Genomic DNA, 21,354 nt, shown 5'->3' with positions numbered 1-21,354 from the left:
TCCTTGAACAGTCTGTACTTATTTAGTTCTTTAATTTGTCTCAGCAGTGTTTGTAGTTTTATGTTCAGGTCTTGCACATTTGATACTGTTGTGAATGGTATTTTTTTAAAAAAATTCAGTTTCCAATAGTTCATTGCTAGTACGTAGACATACAGTTGATTTTTGTATATTGATCTTTTATTTTGCAACTTTGCTAATGAGTTCACTTACTAGTTCTAGTAATTCTGTTAAATCTATTTTATAGGTTTCATCGAATTTTCTACTTTGATGATTATGATGTCTGTGAATAAAGGCAGTTTTACTTCTTCCTTTCCAATATGGATGCTTTTATTTATTTTTCTTCCCTACTGCATTATCTAGGGCCTCCAGTACAATGTTGAATAGAAGTGTGGTGAGGGCAGATGTCCTTGACTTGTTCCTCACCATAGTGGGAAAGCATTCTGACTTTTACCATTAACTGGTATTAGCTATAGTTTTTGTTTGTTTCTTTGTTTTTGTAGATGCCTTTTACCAGGTTGAAGAAGTTCCCTTCTTTTCCTGCTTAGCTAGAGTTTTTATTAGGAGTGGATGTTGTATTTTGTTAAACACTTTTTCTGCATCTATTGACATAATCATTTTCTTTTTTAGTCACTGATGCTCCATTCGTGTTTTTGTTTTGTTTTGCTTTCTGTATTTCATTTTGAGTAGTTTCTGTTGAAAATGTCTTCAAGTTTACTAATCTCATCTTTTGCAGTGTCTAATCTGTCTTTAATCCCATCTAATGTATTTTTCATACCTTACATTGTAATTTTTCTCTGTAGAAGGTAAATTTGGGTCTGTTTTATATCTTTTATGTCTCTACTTAACAAGTTCATGCCTTCCTCTAGCTTCTGAAATATAAGGAATATAGTTATAATTGTTTTAATGTCCTTCATACTCATTCTGTCGTCTGTGTCATTTCTGGGTTGGTTGTTTTCCCACAAGCAACGTGTTGGTCAGTTCCCGACTGAATCCTCAAGACGTCCTGTGCACACCTCTCAGGTTCCCACCCTGTTCAGCTCTCTAGCCACCATGCTGTCCCAAGCTCCACCTGCACCTCAACTCAATGAGATGGTTGGACTCTGTCCCTGTTCCTTTCCACTGTGAGTCAGAAAGCCCTCTTTAGGCAGGAGCTATGACAAACAAAGGGCCCACCTTGCTTGTTTCTCATCTCAGCATCATTGACCTTCATTGCTAGATGTTCATCATTGACCTTCATTGCTAGATGTTCAGGGTCTCGAATACCACGGTTTTGTATATTTGGTCCAGTTTTTTGATTGATTCAGGTGTGAGGGAAAATCTGGTCTCCTTCACTTAGTTTTGGCTGGAATCTGAAGTCAATAAACATATTTCTAATTGATGTAATATAATGAAAATCTATTTGCAGAGTAAGACTGGTCAGATTTAAACTCTTTCCTTTAACATCATCTTCTGTTACCCCCCAAAAGTGGAACCTCTCATTAGTTTTAGAATTACTTTCTTTGTGAATAAATAAAATAATTGACAGCCTATTTACATTAGTCCTGAAATTAATGATATTCAAAATTGATTGTAGATTTTATTATTTCATACTCTTTAAGTCACATTTATTTTTTGACACTGTAGGTAAATTTATTTCAAAAGCCTTGTTTAGAGAAGGGAATTTAAAAATCTAGTCAAGATAATAATTTATACTAACTATTATGGGAGTCCAGAGAGGGGGGAAATGTGTTAATCCCAATGTTTTGTCAAAGAACACTTAATTTATAAATTTGTTTTTTATAATAAAAGTATGTGCTCTTTTTGGCAGTCTTTCATTAAAGCCATGGATATTCGTGTCAGCCATCTGTGTGATATGCCAGCACACATGATTTATTGAGAAAGTTACTTTAATGATCCTTTTAGTGTGTCAGGCTTTATAAATTCTCTCTCAACTTCTTGCTAGCTAAGGAACATGAATCTGCTTGCTAAAAGTCTAAGTTGACTCAGGTGGGCTAACAAACGTAAATTCTCTTGACTCATATTGCAGGTGGAGTAACCAGCTCTTTCTTGAAATGAGGTTTTGTTTTGTACCTTAGTTCTTTTATAGGTATGGATTCAAAAAGATCTTTATTCAAGGAATTATGCATAAAACATTTTCAGTTGAATCCTAGTGCAGGGAGCTGCACTAGGTTTGTTATGAAGAGTATTTTATTGACAGATAATTCAGATAATGTGGCCTTATGCTTAGCTGCTGTTTAACTAACTGAGCTTCTTACCTGGTATATATTTTACTTATCTTTTAAAGAAATGAACTTCCGAGTGGGAATAAGCATTTCAGTATTTGACTAGGAGAGTGAAATGACAGCATTTGGTAATTGAAATTTTCTTATAGTTAGTAGTATTTTAAAATTTGCTGCCTTAGTATCCTTTTATATATTTCCCTAGAAATAGAGATTTTGAAGTATTTTACATTTGTATGTCTTATTAAGTTAAAACTTTAAGTATTGTTACTTTTTCTTGTGTTGGTATTTTTAATTAAAAAGTACATTAGTCCAAATGGACTTAATAGATATATACAAACTGTTCCATCCAAAAGCAGCAGAATACACATTCTTTTCAAGTGCCCAAGGAACATTCTGCACATGCTAGATCACATGCTAGGCCTCAAAACAAGTCTTGGTAAATTTATGGAAATTGAAATCATATTAAGCATCTTTTCTAACTGCAATACTATAAGACTAGAAATCAACTACAATAAAAAAAACTTCCCAAAACACAAACATGTGGGGGCTAAACAATATGTTACTAAACAACCAATGGGTCACTGAAGAAATCAAAGAAGAAATTTAAAAATACCTGTAGACAAATGAAAATGAAAACACAATGATCCAAAATCTATGGGATTCAGCAAAAGCAATTCTAAGAGGGACATTTATAGTGATAAACGCCTACCTCAGGAAACAAGAAAAATTTCAAATAAAGAATCTTACTGTATACCTAAAAGAACTAGAAAAAGAAGAACAAACAAAACTCAAAGTTAGTAGAAGGAAAGAAATCGTAAAAGATCACAGCAGAAATAAATGAAATAGAAACTAAAAAAAAAAAAAAAAAGAACAATGAAATTAAGAGCTGGTTCTTTGAAAAGATAAGCAAAATTGATAAGCCTTTATCCAGACTGGTTAAGAAAAAAAGAGAGGGCCCAAATTAATATCAGAAATTAAAAAGAAGACATTACAACCTATGCCACAGAAATACAAAGGATTATAAGAGATTACTAAAAACAACTGTATGCCAATAAAAATGGACAACCTAGAAGAAATGGACAAATTCCTAGAAATGTATGGTCTCCCAAGACTGAACCAGAAAGAAGTAGAAAATATGAACAGACCAATAGCCAGTAATGAAATAGAATCAGTAATAAAAACTCCCAGCAAACAAAAGTCCAGGACCAGATGGCTTCACAAATGAATTCTACCACACATTTACAGAAGAGTTAACACCTGTCCTTTGCAAACTATTCTAAACAATTGCAAAGGAAGGCATGCTATCACCCTGATATCAAAACCAGACAAAGCTATCACACAAAAAAATTACAGACCAATAGCACTGAGGAACATGTACAAAAATCCTCAACAAAATCTTAGCAAACCAAATTCAACAGTACATTAAAAGGATCATACACCAATAAATAAATAAATCAAGTGGTATTTATTCCAGGGATGCAAGGATGGTTCAGTATCTGCAAATCAATCAATGTTATATATCACATTAAGACACTTGAAGCATAAAAATCATATGATCATCTCAATAGATGCAGAAAAAGCTTTTGACAAAATTCAGTATCCATTTATGATAAAAGCTCTGCACAAACTGGATAGAGGGAACATACCTCAAAATAATAAAGGCTATATATGATAAGCCCACAGCTAACATCATACTCAGTGGTGAAAAACTGAAAGCATTTTCTGTAAGATCAGGAACAAGACAGTGATGCCCAGTCCTGCTGCTTTTATTCAACATAGTATTTGAAGTCCTAGCCACAGCAGTCAGACGAGAAAAAGAAATAAAAGGAATCCAAATTAGAAAGGAAGAAGTAAAACTGTCACTGTTTGCTGATGACATGATACTATACTTAGAGAATCCTACAGACACCACCAAAAAACTATTAGACCCCATCAATGAATTCCATAAAGTTGCAGGATGCAAAATTAATATACAGCAATCAGTATACAGAAATCTGTTGCATTTCTATGCACTAACAAGAAACTATCAGAAAAAGAAATTAAGAAAATAATCTCATTTACCATTGCATCAAAAAGAGTAAAATAGCTAGGAATATATCTAAGTAAGGAGGCAAAGACCTGTACTCAGAAAACACTGATGAAAGAAATCGAAAGCAACACAACAGATGAAGAGAAATACTGTGTTCATGGATTGGAAGAATTAACATTGTTAAAGTGACCATACTACCCAAAGCAATCTACAGATTCAGTACAATCAAAATACCAATGACATTTTTCACAGAACTAGAACAAATAATTCTAAAATTTGTGTGGAACTACAAAAGATACTGAATTGCCAAAACAATTTTGAGAAGGAAGAATGAAGCTGGAGGTATCAATGCTTCCTGATTTTAAACGATACTACAAAGCTACAGTCATCAAAACAGCATGGTACTGGCACAAAAACAGACACATAGCTCAATGGAACAGAATAGAGAGCCCAGAAGTTAACCCATGCAGCTATGTCAATTAATCTATGACAGAGGAGGCAAGAATGTACAATGGGGGAAAAGACAGCCTTTTCAATAAATGGAGTTGTAAAAACTGGACAGCTATATGCAAAAGAATCAAACTGGACCACTCTCTCACATCATGCACAAAAATAAATTCAAAACAGATTATTTAAGTGTAAGACCTGAAATCATAAAACTTCTAGAAGAAAACACAGGCAGTATGCTCTTTGACATCAGCCTTAGCAATATGTTTTTGGGATCTGTCTCCTCAGGCAAGGGAAACAAAAGCAAAAATAAATGGGACTGCATCAAACTAAAAATCTTTTGCACAATGAAAGAAACTGTCAACAAAATGAAAAGGCTGCTTACTGAATGGGAGAAGATATTTGCAAATCATATATCCGATAAGGAGTTAATATACAAAGGCTCAATATCAAAAAAACAAACAGCCCAATCAAAAAATGGGCACAAGATCTAAATAGACATTTCTCCAAAGAGGACATACAAGTGGCCAAAAGACACATGAAAAGATGCTCAACGTTGCTAATTATTAGAGAAATACAAATCAAAACTACAACGAGGTATTACCTTACACTGGTCAGAATGGCCGTTATCAAAAAGTCTACAAATAATAAATGCTGGAGAGGGTATGGAGAAAAAGGAACCCTCCTGCACTGTTGATGGGAATGTAAATTGGTGCAGCCACTATGGAGAACAGTAGGGAGGTTCCTTAAAAAACTAAAGATAGAGTTACCATTCAATCCTGCAATCCCACTCCTGGGTATTTATCTGAAGAAAATGAAAACACTAATTAGAAAATATATATGCACCCCTATGTTCATTGCAGCATTATTTGTAATAGCTAAGATATGGAAGCAACCGAAGTGCCCATCAATAGATGAATGGATAAAGATGTGGGGTGTGTGTATATCCACACACCACACCACACACACACAGACACACACACACACAGTGGAATATTACTCAAACATAAAAAAGATTGAAATATAACCATTTGTGACAACATGGGTGGACCTAGAGGGTATTACGCTTGGTGAAATAAGTCAGACAGAGAAAGACAAATACTGTATGATTTCACTGATAATATGAAATCCAAGAAACAAAACAAATGAACAAACATAGCAAAATGGAAACAGAGTTATAGATACAGAGAGCAGGTGGTTTCCAGAGGGAGGGCGGTAAGAGGAGGAAAGAAATAGGTGAGGAGGTTAGAGTTGCAGAATTCACGGTCTGAAATGTACAGTGTGGGGAATATAGTCCATAACTGTGTAACTAGACATCGTGATCATTTTGAAATGTATAGAAATATTGAATCACTATGTTGTGTAACAGGAACTTATAGTGTTTTAGGTCGATCATACTTCAAAAACAAACTCATAGGAAAAAAGATCAGATTTGTGGTTAGCAGGGAGGGGAGGTGGGTGGAAGGGGAACTGGATGAAGGCCGTCAAAAGGTACAGACTTCCAGTTAGTACTAGGGGTGTGATGTGCAACGTGATACCTAGAATTAACACTGCTGTGTGCTGTAGAGGCAGGTTGTTAAGGGGGTAAATCCTGAGAGTTCTCATCACATGGAAAAAGTTCTTTTTAACTTTTTAAAGTTTTTATCTGAGGTGATGAATGTTCACTAAACTTATTATAATGATCATTTCTTTTGTATGTGGGTCCAGTCATTATGCTGCACACATTAAACTTACATAATGAGGTATGTAAATTATATCTCAATAAAACTGGAAGAAAAGAATTAAAATAAAAAGTACATTGTACAGTTTAATTATTGCTGTGACACAATCCTCTCAGACATTTTAGAAAAGTGATTATTTAAGGCTTCTTGTCTAATAGAAGATTTTCAGAAGTGAAGAACTGTGTGGTACCAGAGTAATCTTTTAGTCAGTCGATATTAGTTAGATTTTTAAAACATTAAATTTGAAACAACAAGGTCTTTAGAGCTCGTCCCTATAGTCTCTAATATTTTGTCTGCTGCCTCACACGTACTCTAGCAACAGACTCCTGGATTTCTGTCTGTGAGGCCAACCTGAGGTATCTGGGGACCAGGACACCTAATGAGAGAGATTGCTCTTTGCCTGGTGTTTCTCACTGGGTCTTGACCCTGATTCTCAAGATACCAAGTTGAGTCCACTAAGAAGTTCTAATGAAAGCATTTTTCTGTTGTTCATAACATACCTTCCCTTCTCACTCTGCAAATGCTTTCTGCCCCCGACTTCACTCTCATGCAGTGGTGCTGTCCCAGCACGACACAGGCCAAGTTCTGGGCAGTGCCAAATTGCTATTTAGCATACGACTGTGGTTTCCAAAGTGGAGTTTGTTTCCCGTCCATTCACAAAGTAAGTCATTGGGCTGTGTGAAGAAACTATTAGAACTTGTATTTATTTTTATTGTTATAATTTTTTTTAAATTAATTTATTTATTTTTAGCTGTGTTGGGTCTCCGTTTCTGTGCGAGGGCTTTCTCTAGTTGTGGCAAGTGGGGGCCACTCTTCATTGCGGTGCGCGGGTCTTTCACTGTCGCGGCCTCTCTTGTTGCGGAGCACAGGCTCCAGACGCGCAGGCTCAGCAGCTGTGGCTCACGGGCCTAGTTGCTCCGCGACATGTGGGATCTTCCCAGCCCAGGGCTCGAACCCGTGTCCCCTGCATTGGCAGGCAGATTCTCAATCACTGCGCCACCAGGGAAGCCCTATTGTTATAATTTTTAAAGTCTTTGTTTTGTGTGTAAAATAATGTATATGTCAGTGAGTAGTACGTATATATCAGTAGTTTATAAATAATTAAAATACACATATAATGGGTATATGTACTCTGATTTTATCTTTGCTCTTAGTGGTGTATGATCAAAAATTTTTGAGACCAGATAAGACTCTTATAGCGCATCTGGGTGAGGGTTTTTATTCTGTTATTTGTCAGTTCCTCCATAAATATGAGCTTCATGATATGCACAATTGTGTGTGTGTGTGCGTGCGCCCACGCGCACCCCCTCATATATGTGTGTTTTTCTTGTGAAAAATTCCGTGGCTCTCACCAGATTCTCAGGAGTCTTTGACCCTAAAGATCAAATATGCTGGGCTTCCCTGGTGGCGCAGTGGTTAAGAATCCGCCTGCCAATGCAGGGGACATGGGTTCGAGCCCTGGTCCGGGAAAATCCCACATGCCGCGGTGCAGCTAAGCCCACGTACCACAACTACTGAAGCCCGCGCTCCTAGAGCCCGTGCTCCACAACAAGAGAAGCCACCGCAATGAGAAGCCTGCGGGCACCTCAACGAAGAGTAGCCCCTGCTTGCCGAAACCAGAGAAAGCCCGCGCACGGCAACGAAGACCCAATGCAGCCAAAAATAAATAAATGTTTTTTAAAAAATGCATAAAATCAAATATGCTCATCTGGGATCCCTGGGCCATGAAACCACTGAAGTTCATTTTGGGAGGACTGTACCTTGTTTACATGTAACTGCCTAGTTTAAATTAAGTGGTACTTCATTTGAAAAATAATATATATGATTAGATACATATTCTTTTTTCTTTTTAATTAATTTATTTTTTGGCTGCATTGGGTCTTCGGTGCTGCACGTGGGCTTTCTCTAGTTGCGGCGCATGGGGGCTACTCTCTTGTGGTGCATGGGCTTCTCATTGCAGTGGCTTCTCTTGTTGCAGAGCACGGGCTCTAGAGCGCAGGCTCAGTAGTCGTGGTGCACGGGCTTAGTTGCTCCGCGGCATGTGGGATTTTCCCGGACCAGGGCGTGAATCCATGTCCCCTGCATTGGCAGGCAGATTCTTAACCACTGTGCCACCAGGGAAGTCCCATATTCTTTTTAATAGATTGAAGTCTTATTAAGTCTTTAGTCTGATAAACTGCCGCCAGGATTGTTGCCATGATCTCATGGTGTGACCTACGCTGCATACTCTACTAGGGTCTGGGTCCCTTTTACCTTCTTTTAAAAGATATTTTATTGTATGTTTTCACTAACCTTATATTTCTTTAAAATATTATGATAGGTTTTTGTCTCTCAAATTCAAATACATTGGTCCTGGATAGATGTGGCTACGAAAGAGCTGCTATTTGAAACCTGCTGTTTTTCTGTTGTCTCCATAAGCTGCTTTTGGGGAGTCTGTCTGTATAATAGGTGATGGGATTTCATTGAGTGGGGATGAGAGTTAAGTTTAAAAGTCAGCTGATAAGGTGAAATTGAGTTTAGTCAAAGTTATTTTTGAAATTCTTAGATCACCCATAAAATTAAAGGTACATGATTTTTGTCTATACAGTCCTTTGTGGTTAAACTTTTATATGGCCCCGAGTAGCTCTTCAGTTTCTTCCTTAAAGAATGTCCACAATCCTGTCATCTCTCAGTTGACTGACCACTTGAATGCTGTTTTACTTATTTATTTATTCATTTACCAGTAGTCAGAAAAACCCTACCATTCGCATATTCTTTCCAATAAGTATTGGGCCTAGGACACGTGCTCATTGAATAGAATGACTATTCAGATTTCTTTTTCAATAAAAAGACTTGTTTTTTAAATGTGTATAGGTGAATTTAAGTAACTTCAGTGCATATATGATACAACTGCACTGCATTTCCAACCTATACGACATAATTACACTGTATTTCCAGCTTTGGCCATTTCCCTGCACAAGCCTGTAGCATCCAACTCAGATGAATAACGTGTGTGTGTGTTTTTTCCCTTGGAAAGGAATCACTCTATTTGTTTATTCGTTATGTAGTAAGTTTTAAGTATGTGCAAGGCATTGCTCTGGGCATTGGAATTATAGGAATGAAAATGACACAGTCCCTGTTCTTATAGAACTTACATTCTAGTGGCGAAAGTAGGCAATAAATAAACCACAAAGGATAAGAAGCATTTCAGGCAGTGTGTGCTGTGAAGAAACATAATCAGGGTGCAGGGCCTTGGCAGGTCCACTGTCTTGGGTAGGGGAATCAGGTGGCTTCTCGGAGGAGGTGACATGTGAACAGGAACCTGCATGAAGAGGGGACAAGGGTGGGGGAGGTGAGAGGGTTTGTCAGGTGTCTCTTCCATCACGACCCTGGGTTCCTAGTTCAGGGGAGCAGGCTGCACCTACCCGCCCCACACGAGCGGCACAGTGGGTTTCTTGTGGATGTCGGCGGAACTTCTGAGCGAGTGACTCATGTCAGCACCCTTGCTCATCGCTTCCAAGAGGCTGCGATATGTGGGCAGAGTCGCTTAGGGTTGACTGGGGTTTTCCCACCAGGTAACAGCCCTGCGTTTTACCTAGGATCCCACTAACAGAAATGAGAAAGTCCATAGAATTTGATCTATCTGATTTGTACTTTATTTTGTTATATATATATAAATTTATTGTACCTGATTTTATTAAGGACTATTTTATTTATTTTTAACAGGAATCACTAGATTTGATCTACTTGGAGACTTTGGAAGGTTTAATTGGCTGGGAAATTTCTATATTGTGTTATCCTACAATTTGCTTTTTGCTATTATGACAACATTGTGTCTGGTCAGAAAATTCACCTCCGCTGTACGAGAAGAACTTTTCAAGGCCCTAGGTAATTCTGAGGTTTATGGGTATTTTTCTCTTTTTCTACTTATTAATAATTTTGACATTTCAGCTAATTTTAAGTCTTCACCTATTCATTTTTCCAAATGTGTAAATCCTTAGAGGTCACATTCCTGACCCACTACTTACTGGTTATGCTCTTGTATAAAATTACTTCATTAAGTCTCATCTTTCTCATCTGTAAAATGGTGATAATATCTTCTTCTTTCAGGACTGTTGTGAATATTAGCTGAAATAGTTCTTTTAAGGGCCTAAGCATAATCCTAGTACCTGGTAAGAGCTCAGTAAACAGTAGCTCTTTGGTTACTATGATGAGGGGAGGTGTGGTGAGCTGAGGATGATGATATGCTAAAGGCTTATGTTTGGTGTTGATTCTCTTACTAGTTTCTCGTTAAAGGTTTTTTTGAGGATTGGATTTTATGGGTATCAGGCTGACCCACAATTATAATTCTCTTCAGTTAGTCAAATAATAATTCAGAATAAAAATATTAGTGTTCTTGGCATTAATAAGAGAGAGGGCATTCATTATGTATTCTGTGAGTCATGTGCATTGTGACAGTATTAAAAACCATAGGTTTGGCTAAGCTATAAAGGGTACAAACGTAACCTATGAACGTATTTTTCATGCTTGCTTCAACATTAGTGCTAAACATATTTCAGGCTTTGTATTTTAGGAATACCAGGACAATATAAACTGTCTTGCTATATAAACCCTCTTGGTTTTAGGGTGTGTAATTTTATAAAAGAAGGGAAAGGTACTCATTTATTGTAGAAAGTCTTGACATTAGCTCATTTACCTGAATTGACATCATTTGAATGCTTATACTCCATATTCCTTTGTGGCTTTTAGCTATTGCAAAAGGCAACATAATGATTGATTCGTTAAGATTCTGTTTTCAGATACTTTAAACCTTATGAACAACAATAAAGCTTTGCATGCCACCAAGCCTTTCCAACCCTGATGCTTGAAAGGATGACCTTTGGGAAGGAAAAAGGATTTCAGATTATCTATTCATGTCTGTTTTACTGCAAATTTATCGTGAGAGGGGGTGGCTGATGAGATATTGGCCCGAAAGGGAAAGTTACATCTCATTTCAGCTGAAGCACCAGATGATTTATGGATTTTAATGCCTAGGTTCCTTATTGCTGGTCAGATTAAAATCTAAAGATGAAGTCAGAATCAAACAGTCCTCTCAGCCAAATTTTTAGTGTTAAAATTTCATTTCTAAGCCTGTTGTAGCATCAGCAATATTAGTTAGCCATAATCTCAGATAAATTCCTACTTACCGTTCACGAAAATGAGATGGTTATGAATAAATTGCAGTAAATTTAGCGTTTGGGTTGGGTATTCTGGATAGCATCTTGCTAAGGAAGTCTTTATTAAAGCAGTAAAATGTAATTTAATCGAAGGTAAAGGTTGTAAATGTTGTGTTGGCTCTTTGACCATAAGAGGCAGTGAAATCATCAAGAGTTGTGTAAAACATCTAATAGATACAGTTTTTTTTTTTTTCCCTAATGTTTTCTGTTACTCTTTGGGATGCTCTAAGGAGGCAATGCCTTATACCTAGAAAAAGATCCTCATTAAGTGTATGTCATGTGTGAATGATCTGAGACCTTAAATATGACTTCACTGGGAATAATAATTTGATTATAAAATATAAAATTTAACTATCTCCTTTCTTTTTTCTTCTTCTTCTTTTGTGTGTGTGTGGGAGGTGGGGTGGGAGGGATTTTTCCCTCTGCTGCTGTGCATTGAGAATCATAACATCTACCTCATAGAGCATCTGGCACATAGTAGACACTCAGAATTTAGCTACCATGATGGTGGTGGAGCTGATTGTTTTTGCAGAAGAGAGACATTGTAGTTTTCCTGAATGCATAACCTGTGCTACACCCAGGTTTTAGAAGTAACTCATTGAAATAATCGATCCTAAAGGGGTTCTGTTCCAGTGAGGGCGTTGATCACTTGGTCGCTGCTCTCTTTGCCCACTTCCTTCTGCAGCCGGCCTGTGTTAACACGCTTCCTCATGTCCAGCAGTTGTAGGTGCCTTTTGTCACTCAGTGGCTTGGCCGTTCCTGAGACAAGAACTGTTTTTTTGTGTGTGCTGGATTGATTTATTTTTCCCTTCCCAGTCATGCATCATAGACAGGCTCAATTTTACCTTTTCTTTCATTAAGATATGCAGTGATAGAAATTTTAAAATTTGGAGTGCTGTGTTGGCTTATGAGGGATATAAAACTGCTTACCAGTCAGGTAGACAACCATCTGAAATTTTAGGGGAAAAATAATCTTATCCAGGTATATTTTTACAAATATCTGAGCCTTATAAAAATTGTTTTCTCAGAATCTTTTCCATGGATGTGTTGCTTATGTGTTCTTGAGTGTCTTTATGCTTCATTTTGTTAAAGTGCTCAGAGCTTTAATGCCACTTAAACTCTTAAAATTTCTTCTCACTTTTCTGCCTGTGAGGGCACAGTATTGTTCTATGTGTCAGGTATACTATGTAAATAATTGCTGTATGATACAGAGGGAAAGTAATGTAACTTAAAAGGTAGTAATAATCTTTTACTCTGTGAAATATCTTTGAGTAGTGAAATCTTATTTATGGTCAGTTTGTTCTGTTGCCATTTCTTTCTTCTTGGTAGTGTCTTCCGTTGCTTTTCTTTTTACTTGCATGCTTTATGTTTTGATGTGTCTTTCCCTGTGTTTTCCTGGGAGTGTATATGTATGGGTGTCTTTTAAAACAAAAATGGGATCATCCTCGTTTCAGGTTGTTCCCTGGGAAGGGCACTCGGGTATGGGGATAAGCCTGCAGGAGGAGGTTTATTAGAAGTTGCTCTTGGACCAAGGTGGAGGGCGGGGCAGGGGCAGGAGCTGTGCGGAGGGCAGTGGCCGCTGCATCTCACCGGAAGCCTGAGCCGGCCCCGTGGGTTGTTGGATGAAGGAAGGACTCCCAGGCTGCCCTGAACTAGGGGACGCCTGACTGCCTCCTGGGCAGCTGTCTTCAGCTCAGGCCCGGGCCCTGCCGGTGGGGAGAAGGGCCCTTTCATCCTGCAGGGAGTGTAGCCAGAGCGGCACGGTTCCCTCAGGAACACGGCACACTCTGCCCGACCTCTCAACAGTGCATTAGTTCTTACATTTTCTTCATTTTCCTGCAGGGCTTCATAAACTTCACTTATCAGATACTTCAAGGGATTCAGAAACTGCAAAGCCTTCTGCAAATGGGCATCAGAAAGCACTGTGAGCCCCACAGCACCGCTCTGCAATCAAGAGCCTGAGCGCCCCAAACTCGTGACATTCCCGTCAGTCAGGGATGCTTGCTGCTGCCTGTGGTCCACGTTTAGGGCCTGGGCCTGTCAGTGTCGTTTTCATAATCTAAGAGCTTGGCTGTTGCAGGTCTTCTTCTTTTTATTTACCTTTGGGGGGTCCCTTGTAGTTTCCAGCCAGGTGCAGGCTCCTCAGGGCGGCGCGCCTTCTGGGGCCATGTTTGCTTGCATCAGTTATGCACCCATGTGAGAGTGTTAGGAAAAGGCCAACTTTGGGGCTTTCTAAGGATTCACTTAAATCTTGCTATATATTCCATTCAAAATGAATTCCATTCATGCCCTACATGAAAGGGCATCCTTGGTACTTAGATGTGAAGTTTCTGCAAAAAATGAAAGTTTATAGATGATACTGCAGTGGGTACATTGGAACTGTAAATGGTTGCAAATTATATTTTTTACTTCTTTAAAGAAAAAACAAAAGCATAGTTCTGATTTATGTTACAGAATGATATTGGTTGGACTTTGAGTCAAGGGAAAAATACAAAATTCTTTTAAAACTTGAGCCTTGGTAGAACGCCACAGGAATACCTCCTACTGTCCAGTGGAATAAGCTATGGTAGGAAGTATTATGTAATCATAGTTCTTTGACAGTTTGTGTATATAATTCAGTATTACCTCTCATAACATAGTTGCCAGTGTTGAATACACTTGTAACTTAGATTTTGCCTTATAGGCTATATGTACACTCAGTTTTTTTTAAACATTTTTTTCAGAAATCCCTTAATTCCCTGTGCTCCTTGTGTCCATTATGAACTATAAGTGCTCTGTGGTAGACACCCCTTCTATCGCCACAGTCTTCAGGCTTTGATCACTTCTGTACATGCCAATTTAAACATCAGACTTTACGAATGTTACCATTTAACACCCAAAACACACAGCATCAGCATTCATGATGTAAGAAAAGTTTTGCAGTGTATCGTGGTCTGATGATCATTCAGTTATTAAATTGTAAATAATTCTTGGGATGGGTTCTTGACTTTAAGTCCACTGAATAAAAGCTATAACATTATACTCCGTGTTACCATCCACTAGGATTGAGTACCAGAAATTGTGCATGCAAAAATAGCAGATGGGTCCACTTGCACACAATTCATATCATGCAGCTTCTATAAACACATATGTTCATATGCGCTGTGTGTTTGGCAACAGATTGTGTTCAGACAAAAGTAAAAGAACAGTTTTCTCAAATTGTTGAATTTAAAGGGTTTTTTGGGAGAAATTTATGAAAAACAGGCTATATATATTTTGACATCAAAAATTTCCACTTAGATCCAATATAATAAGAGAAAGTAACCCAAAGCTCCATTGTGTATACTTCTCCTTTATTTATTTATACCTCTGCATTGCCTTCTGAGCTTCTCTTCTTGTTAAAATGCAGCTTAGTTTTAAAATAAAAGAACATTTTGTGATTCTAAATAACACTCAGTAAATACCACCAGTCTAGTATGGGTGAATTTCTCAGCATAAGATCCACATACTGAGAAAATGAATAAAAATTGGCTGCTTTCTAATTTTACTGGTAATTATACCTCTTTAAGTGTTAATTGCAAGTTTTGATTTTTACCGAAACTTGCTTGCTTTGAGCAGACCAGGTCAAGGGGAGAAGAGAAAGGAATTCCTTTAAATAAAAGAATATCACTTTTAACTTACACCAATTTCAGGGCAGACATCCAGAGGAAGAGCTTCTGGGTATTTGTAAGATGTCTGAAAATTTTTGAGTAAAATATTAAACTTTTCAATGTCTATATCAACTCTTTGTTCATTTGAAAGTTTCTTTCCGTCAGAGGACTTAAGCCAGGTTTGGATTAGTAAGGAGTGAAATGTATTATAAATTCCTGAAGCTCTTAGTGGATGCTTCTTCATTGCTGTGTGGAACAGAGGGACGGTTTTGAACCTTGGGTGCAAGATGCCTTCTGTGGAAGCAAATACGGGTGGTCACATCCTCGGTCTGCACGTAATGACAAGCACTTGAGGCTCTAGAAACACCTGGTGTATTCCTGGTCACAAGCACAATCTTCCTCTTGAGTGAGACACTTACTCTGAATGCAGGTGCTTCTCTTGGACGCACACTGGAGGCTGGCATATGCACCTGTGGCAGAAGCGGGTGCAGCGCACTGAGGCCGAGCACCGGAGGACCGGTAAGGACAGGCACCCGTGAGCTTCCTGTTACTGCAGCTGTGAGTGCAGTGCGGGGCGGGCACGAGTCCTCAGGTCTGAGGTCCCGGCGCCGGCAGCCGGACGGGCCTGAAACTGCCTTCCTTCTAAGTGGATGGGGTACATCGCTGACTGCGTTAAATCAAATGCTCCTTTTATGTTTTCTCACCGCTAGGATCTATTTTAAAAGGACATTAGGCACTGCAATCACAAAGTTTCTTGAGGAGACTGGGCCAATTCTTATCATTCATTGGTTCTACAGTATGTAAATAAATTATTTTGAAGTTATAAATTTTACAGATTATAACGTTTGTAATGATTTTTACTGATTTTCCAAGATATTTCTTAGATTTAAAATTTGTTTAGCTTTATATACATTCTATGTAAAAATAGATCTGCTGTAAATATGAGACTTTATGTGAAAATTACACACACACACACACACACACACACACACGTTAGCACCTTCAGTGCCACGCTGAGGGGTTGACAGTGGATGAGAATGAAACCTTCCTGGTGGTTCTCAGTCTCGGGTGCGTTGAAGGTACATACATACCTGACCTTCGGGGCATCGGCTTCTGCCTGGCTTTCTGGAGCAGTCGGCCGCCCTGTGGCCTCTGTAACCGCCTTATTTGCCAGCAACACAGGCTTACATCGCGTGAAAGCCCTAGGTGGCTTTCTATGTTGTTAGCACAGTACTTAGTGTATAAAGGCAGAGTTCTTACAATAATTTCTTTTAAGTATGAGGATACATGCAGTACTGACTTTTTAAACTTTTAAAAAATTGGTATGATGTTACTTTAAAAATAATGTTTGGATGCACTGGCAAATTATTTTTGTTTACAGAGTGTTTTGTTTACAGGTTATCAGTCTTGTTTCTATGAGATACTTTTAGTGTGACTTTTTAAATGTCTCAGAAATTAAAGTTTTACAAAAAGTGATTTCATATTTTGGTTTATAAGTACTCAAATGTGTTTTTTATTTTTTAATCTTAAATACCATCATGGCTAAAACTTAAGAGCATATATAGGTTATTTTCATTTCAGTTTTATAAAGGGCAATAACTATTCTGGTGGAATGTTGAACTGAGGAAGGAGTGGATATTTTCTCTCCTTTTTGTTGGGGAGTTTTTGATAGATCAATTTCTTGCAACCTAAAATGTAGCATCAGTAATTGAAATCATGTATGTTATTTATTTGACTTATTTAGATTTGATTTCTCTGATTTCTTCCATTGAAGGACTGAGCCACATACCTGATTGTGGTGTGAACAGCTTAATCCAGAGTGCTTGGAAGGCAAATGCCTTTAGCATGTGCTTCATTCATTGACAAATAGAAGCCTCTACGGCAGTGGCTTTCAGACTTCTGACCAGAGTAAGAAATCCAGTTTACATTGTAACTCACACACACGTACATACTTCTATACATACAAACAAAAATTTAACAAAACAGTACCTACTTTTACTGTGTGTGATGCATGCTGGCTTTTTCTATTCTGTTTTGTTGGTATTTTTCTAAGGTATTTTTTTAAAAAATACTTGACACAAACCACCAAGTCATTTCCTGGCTGAAAGAATACAAAGCATTTTTTTGGCTTTTGAATATTGTTCAGGTAAAATTCATTATTGCAAATACCACTGAAACAAAAGGATTGCATATGCAAATTACTTGTTCCACTGAAAAGAATGTAATTAAAATCGGTAGAAATTGCTCAAACTCTAAAAAGTGGATTATAAAATTTCAAAACTAAGTGATTGATCCATATGTCTTAAAGGAGTAGTGCTGGGAGCTAGTTTTCAAGATAAGTTATTTAACTTCCAATTCTTTGCAATTCAATTAGGAAAAAGTTTTTTCAAGTTCAAATGTAATCAAACAAATTCACACAAAACCCAGTCATACTGGATATGACTTTGGTGTTGTGCTCTTCTAAAGGTGTGAAGAAGTCAGGTTCTCACAAGCATGGATTACAGAAAGCAGGGCAGCAGCAGCTGCTGTGCTTGCTTTCTGAGGACCAGAGAGAAACAGAAGGATCTTCAGTGTCTCGATGTGAGGAGGCTGAGATTCAAATGTGGGCTGTGAATCTGAGGAAGAAAGTTTTATCAGTTTCTAAGAATACTACGTGAAGGATGTAATGTCTTTTCCTTTGAGAAGCTATTACTAAAAGAATGTACTGCTTACAAACAGTGACACTGAGAATCAAGGATTTGGGATACTTCTGGAGCTAGCATATTGATTCTGCAGCTTTCCTTTCACAGCCCTCTTGAAATCTTCTATAGTTTTTCTCTGTCGGCTTAACAGTGGCCTTGAGGATGAAGTGACAGAGGTATGATTGTCGACGCTAGCACCTTTCTCTCCCCGGCCTGTGCCTGTTTAGAGAGTTTCTCATCACCTCCACTCTCTCTCATCCTCTCTTTACTTCAGTCTCAGCAGTGATTCACTTCTTCTTTTCTCTTTTTAGTCCTCACTGTGGCATCTCATCAGACCTCGAAGTCAAGGAGGTGAAGGGGGCGCAGGGGAAGGGAGGAGGCAGGTGCCATGTTCTCGCTCTCAGCAGCCCGAAGACCTGGGAAATGGGAAAACACACGCCTCCATTTTGCAGAGAAGGGGCCCAAACACACGAAGGTTAAGATTTGCTGAGGTCACACAGCTAGGGAGTTGAAGAGCTGTCTGTGAACGCAGGTCAGTATCACTGAGTCTCACCTCTTCCTGGTTTGGGGGTTTTGATTTCTTTTTTTAGTGACTCCAGTCGGGTGGTTCAGAATTTTCCAGCGCCAGGATATTGAGTCAGGTGTTTGAACATCGTCTGTCTTTCCACTTGTCTTAGTGCTGATGGGGAGTTGCAGAAGTGTGGCATAGTCCCAGGGTCCATATTTCTAGGCCTTAGAAACTCGAGCAGACTTAGTTCTTTCTCAGTTATACAGCTAAACATTTAATAATGCAGATAACATAAGTAGATATCTAAGATGTGGTTCTAAAATGAGACGAATTTTATGTATATAGCTTGCAAAAGGGACTTACTGCTTTAAAATAGTAGTAACAACAACAATAATAATAGCAGTAGCCACTTAAATAGTGCTTTCCTGTGCCAGGTATTGTTCTAAGCATTTTATATGTGTGTGTATATGCATGTTTATTTAAATATGTAACTTATTTAATCCTCCTGACAATCCTGTGAAGTAGGTACTGTTAGTATTCCCACTCTGCAGATGAGGAAGCTAAAGCACAGAGAGGTTAAGTAACCTGCCCGGGGACCCACAGGGCACAGGATTCGAATCCCAGGCCAGCTGGCTCCTGAGTCCTTACCCATAACCACTTTATAAACATTGCTTCTCAGATAGACTTTACTTATCAGTTACAGCTGATGAAAAGAAGGCACCTATTTTCACACAGGAGGCCCTGAGACCAGTTGACAGAGCCCTAGCTAAGATCAGAGCCTCTGAGACCGAACAAAGGGACTTGTTTAAAATTGTTACCTGTCTTCGTGGTGCTTGGTGAGGACACTGAACCAGGTAGAGAACACGTGTGCGATATTTGGGCTTTAAGAATGTGGCGTGATTGCCTTGGAAGGAAGAAAAACAGTCCGGGAAAGGTTTTTAAAGATGGTGGTTCTGTTCCACGTGTCACAGGGCGCGGCCCTGCAGGTTTCCCGCCGTACAGCGAGCTCTGCATCTGGGAGGGGTTTAGGCAGAGCCGCTGTGAGCCACTGGTGCTCAGCGAGCACAGGCCTGGAACTGGCGGCCTTGAGCCCCAGCGTGAGCTGACCAGAGCTTCTGTTTCCTCATGATTTCTGCATTCCTTTCCCCAACACGTAAAAGGGGCAGGACCTGTGGTTGTGAAAAAGCGCTAGGAAACAGTAGCCATAGTTATTTACCAATCTGAAAGGGGGGGAATCACACCTGTGTACCATGTAGTGGAACACGCCGGGTGGCTTCTGTATCTATGTATGTGTATCTGTGTATGTGTATCAGTGTATGTGTATCTGTGCATGTGTATCTGTGCATGTGTATCAGTGTGTGTGTATCTGTGTATGTATATCTGTGCATGTGTATCTGTGTATGTGTACCTGTGCATGTGTACCTGTGTATGTGTATCAGTGCATGTGTATCAGTGTATGTGTATCTGTGTATGTGTATCAGTGCATGTGTATCTGTGTATGTGTATCAGTGTATGTGTATCTGTGTATGTGTATCAGTGCATGTGTATCTGTGTATGTGTATCTGTGCATGTGTATCTGTGTATGTGTATCTGTGCATGTGTATCTGTGTTTGTGTATCTGTGCATGTGTATCTGTGCATGTGTATCTGTGTATGTGTATCAGTGCATGTGTATCTGTGCATGTGTATCTGTGTATGTGTTACATGTGCACCAGGCTGTGGCCGACATGCCACAGCCACTGACACAGGGCCTGAAACATTAGGTACTTGATAAGTATTAGCTGTTATTTTAAATAATTTATTTAAATGTTCTCTTATAGTTGCTTGACATTTTTAAGATAATGTCACAATTAGCTGTAGCAGATCCTATAAAGGACTAAAATAAGACTTTAAAATTTTTGATAGTGGGGCTGTATAAGAACAACTGAGACCAGCTCCGTAAAAGCCATTCAGCATTTATCTGGTCCATATGGGGCTTTTCTAAGTGAGTCCTCACTTATCCTCGTGGAAATTTTTCATCTACTGGAGTTGCCTAAAATCATCATTTCTTAAATTATGATGAGGATTTTGGAATCATACAGGCTATGTTAAAAACTTGTAACAGACAAGAAAGCATTTTTGGGTCTCCACATCCTCATTACGTTTATTTGGTTAAGCTTGAGAGTCTAGATGTGTCAAACATTAAATTAATTAGTTTCCTTATGAGGCTTTGTCTTTGAAATAGAAGCCAAGTCTGTCTACAAAAGGCAGTGAGGAATTCCCTGGCGGTCCAGTGGTTAGGACACAGCGCTTTCCCTGCCGAGGCCTGGGTTCAATCCCTGGTCGGGGATCTGAGGTGTCCCGCAAGCCTCTCAGCTCAGCCAGAAAAGATGGGGGGTTGCGCAATGATATTGGACCGTCACAGTGTTTCTGCTGATTTGCCTGACCTAACTCAAGTTTCAGCGTTTAAATTGTCATTGTAATTCCATGTGGTTGCTCTGTGACGAACCACATGAAACCACAGGATTGTCGTATGTATGTGGAACCTCGTTTGTTCATGAGCTTCTTTTCCTACCAATAGATGTAGGTTTACATCATTCCATTGAATGGCTATATAGTATTCCTCTTGATGTGTATGGACCATATTTTAATCAACTCCTTAGGGATGGGTGTCTAGATTATTTCCAGTTTCGAACTACTGTAAATACTAACAAATAGCTTTCTACATGTATCTTAGCACACTGTTCTATTATCTCCTTAGAAGTTTGTAATGAAAAACTCCTCTTTCTCGTACTCTCACTATTTCACTTGTAACCACCAAATGTGTGGGGTTTTTTTCTACACCAAGTATTTCTCCAATTCTCTGTGGATAACTACATGGGTGTTCTACAATTCAATTCAATTCTGACACTATCTTCATGAAATTAGTGCACACCCACATGTT

The 21,354-nt window shown here is 38.7% G+C and overlaps 1 protein-coding gene across 2 annotated transcripts in view; it reads left to right on the top strand.

Moving 5' to 3' along the window:
* The window catches only part of LMBR1 (limb development membrane protein 1), a 143,300-nt gene extending 127,925 nt beyond the window's left edge, over nucleotides 1–15,375 (top strand). For both annotated transcript variants that reach the window (XM_068549764.1, XM_068549765.1), the window contains 2 exons: nucleotides 10,125–10,286; nucleotides 13,457–15,375. In XM_068549764.1, the coding sequence (XP_068405865.1) occupies nucleotides 10,125–10,286; nucleotides 13,457–13,542 (248 nt within the window). In that variant the 3' untranslated portion in view covers nucleotides 13,543–15,375. The remainder of the gene's footprint in view (nucleotides 1–10,124; nucleotides 10,287–13,456) is intronic.
* The last annotated feature ends 5,979 nt before the right edge of the window (nucleotides 15,376–21,354 follow it).

This window comes from Eschrichtius robustus, chromosome 8 (assembly GCF_028021215.1).
Source record: "Eschrichtius robustus isolate mEscRob2 chromosome 8, mEscRob2.pri, whole genome shotgun sequence".
NCBI classification, from domain to species: domain Eukaryota; kingdom Metazoa; phylum Chordata; class Mammalia; order Artiodactyla; family Eschrichtiidae; genus Eschrichtius; species Eschrichtius robustus.
Note: the sequence above shows the minus strand (reverse complement) of the source record. Positions and strands in the feature narration are given on the sequence as shown.